The 1,496-nt window shown below is 41.3% G+C and overlaps 1 protein-coding gene across 1 annotated transcript in view; it reads left to right on the top strand.

Annotated features, from left to right (window-relative positions):
* The window catches only part of LOC107563759 (GTPase IMAP family member 8-like), a 3,329-nt gene continuing 1,833 nt past the window's right edge, over window positions 1-1,496 (top strand). Inside the window, exon 1 of the mRNA XM_016248701.1 lies at window positions 1-580. Coding sequence (XP_016104187.1) covers window positions 1-580 — 580 coding nt within the window. The remainder of the gene's footprint in view (window positions 581-1,496) is intronic.

Genomic DNA, 1,496 nt, shown 5'->3' with positions numbered 1-1,496 from the left:
ATGGAACCTAAAGCATATTTAAACTTAATTTTACTGGGGAAAAAACGAGCTGGGAAGAGTGTGTCAGGAAACACAATACTGGGACGAGAAGCTTTCATATCAAGGAGAAGATCTGGTTCTGTCACGCCTGATAACACTGTTGAATCTGGGACTGTTGATGGGTTTCCAGTCAATGTTTATGACACACCAGGAATCTGTGACCCAGAACTGAGTGAAGATGAGATTCAGCAGAAGATTGAAAATGTCCTTCAGAGATGTGAATCAGGTCACTGTGTGTTTCTGCTGGTCATCAAAGCTGATAGTTTCACTGAAGAAGAGAGAAAAACTGTGGAGAAGATTGAGAAGCTGCTGGGAGAAGAACGCCTGAATAAAACCTGGATTCTCTTCACCAGAGGAGACGAACTGGAGGAAGACAACCTGACAATACAAGAATTCCTTGATAGAAATAATGGGTTGAAGACACTTGTTGAGAAATATGATCAGAGATACCATGTGTTCAACAACAAGAAGAAGACAGCAGCAAGTGACCAGGCTCGATTACTGCTGGTAAACATTCTCCAGAGATCTTTGGGGTTAAGCGGTGAGTGTTTTAAAAGATCATATAGGCCAAAGTTTTTGGTTACAAATTGTGGTGGTAAACTGTATCTCAGTTATGTCAAAGTGTATTACAAATTATTGCAAATTATTTATTAATTATTAATTTACTACTTGCAACTTTTTGCTGATTGATATTCTCATTTCAGCTATTGCTGAATAAAATTAACATTGTCAGGCTTTTATTTGTGCCTAATGACTAAATTAACGATCTGCGTACTTTGATTTATGACTGCTTAAATTTTACCTACCACAAGATGGCACTGTTTCCTAGACTCCTGACGCTTTGAATTTCAACTCTTTTCCCGAAACAAACCTTCAAAGATTTAAGAGGCTTCATTTTTCCATCCCTAGCCCACACAGTAAAAAAAAAAAAAAAAAGGGCACACATTTAATATTCACAGCGAACACTAACCCATGACACATAGCCTTCACAAAGAAGACACAATCTTCCCCTGCATGGCAATATTAGGAAGTTTCCTCTATCTGGGTTTTCTCCACTTCCTCCGGGTCTTCAGCACTGGTGGTGCTAGCCAGCCACAAATGCCATAATACAATTCCCTTTTTACCTGTATACCCTCAAGCTCAGTTTGTCATGTGTGGAGTCATTTTCACACAGCGGTAGCCTGATTCATAGATTCTGAGAGGTCTGTCAGTTCATTCTACATGTAACATATCAGCCTATCACACGTCAAGCTGACTGCAAGGCAGGCCAGAACGACCATCAGGCCACTGGGAAATGTTCTGGTGCTTCAGATGACCAGACCGCTGCTGCCTAAATATTTGGGTTACGGCCAAATGCCCATTAAAACGTGGGCCCCATTTGAGAACCACTGCTCTAGACCAGTGTTTCCCAACCGGGGTGCCTTCTGTCGAGAGCAGGGGTGCCGTGTAAAAAAATC

This window comes from Sinocyclocheilus grahami, unplaced genomic scaffold, assembly GCF_001515645.1.
Source record: "Sinocyclocheilus grahami isolate Dianchi unplaced genomic scaffold, SAMN03320097.WGS_v1.1 scaffold888.1, whole genome shotgun sequence".
In the NCBI taxonomy this organism is placed as follows: Eukaryota; Metazoa; Chordata; class Actinopteri; order Cypriniformes; family Cyprinidae; genus Sinocyclocheilus; species Sinocyclocheilus grahami.
This window is presented reverse-complemented; position numbering and strand designations above follow the sequence as displayed.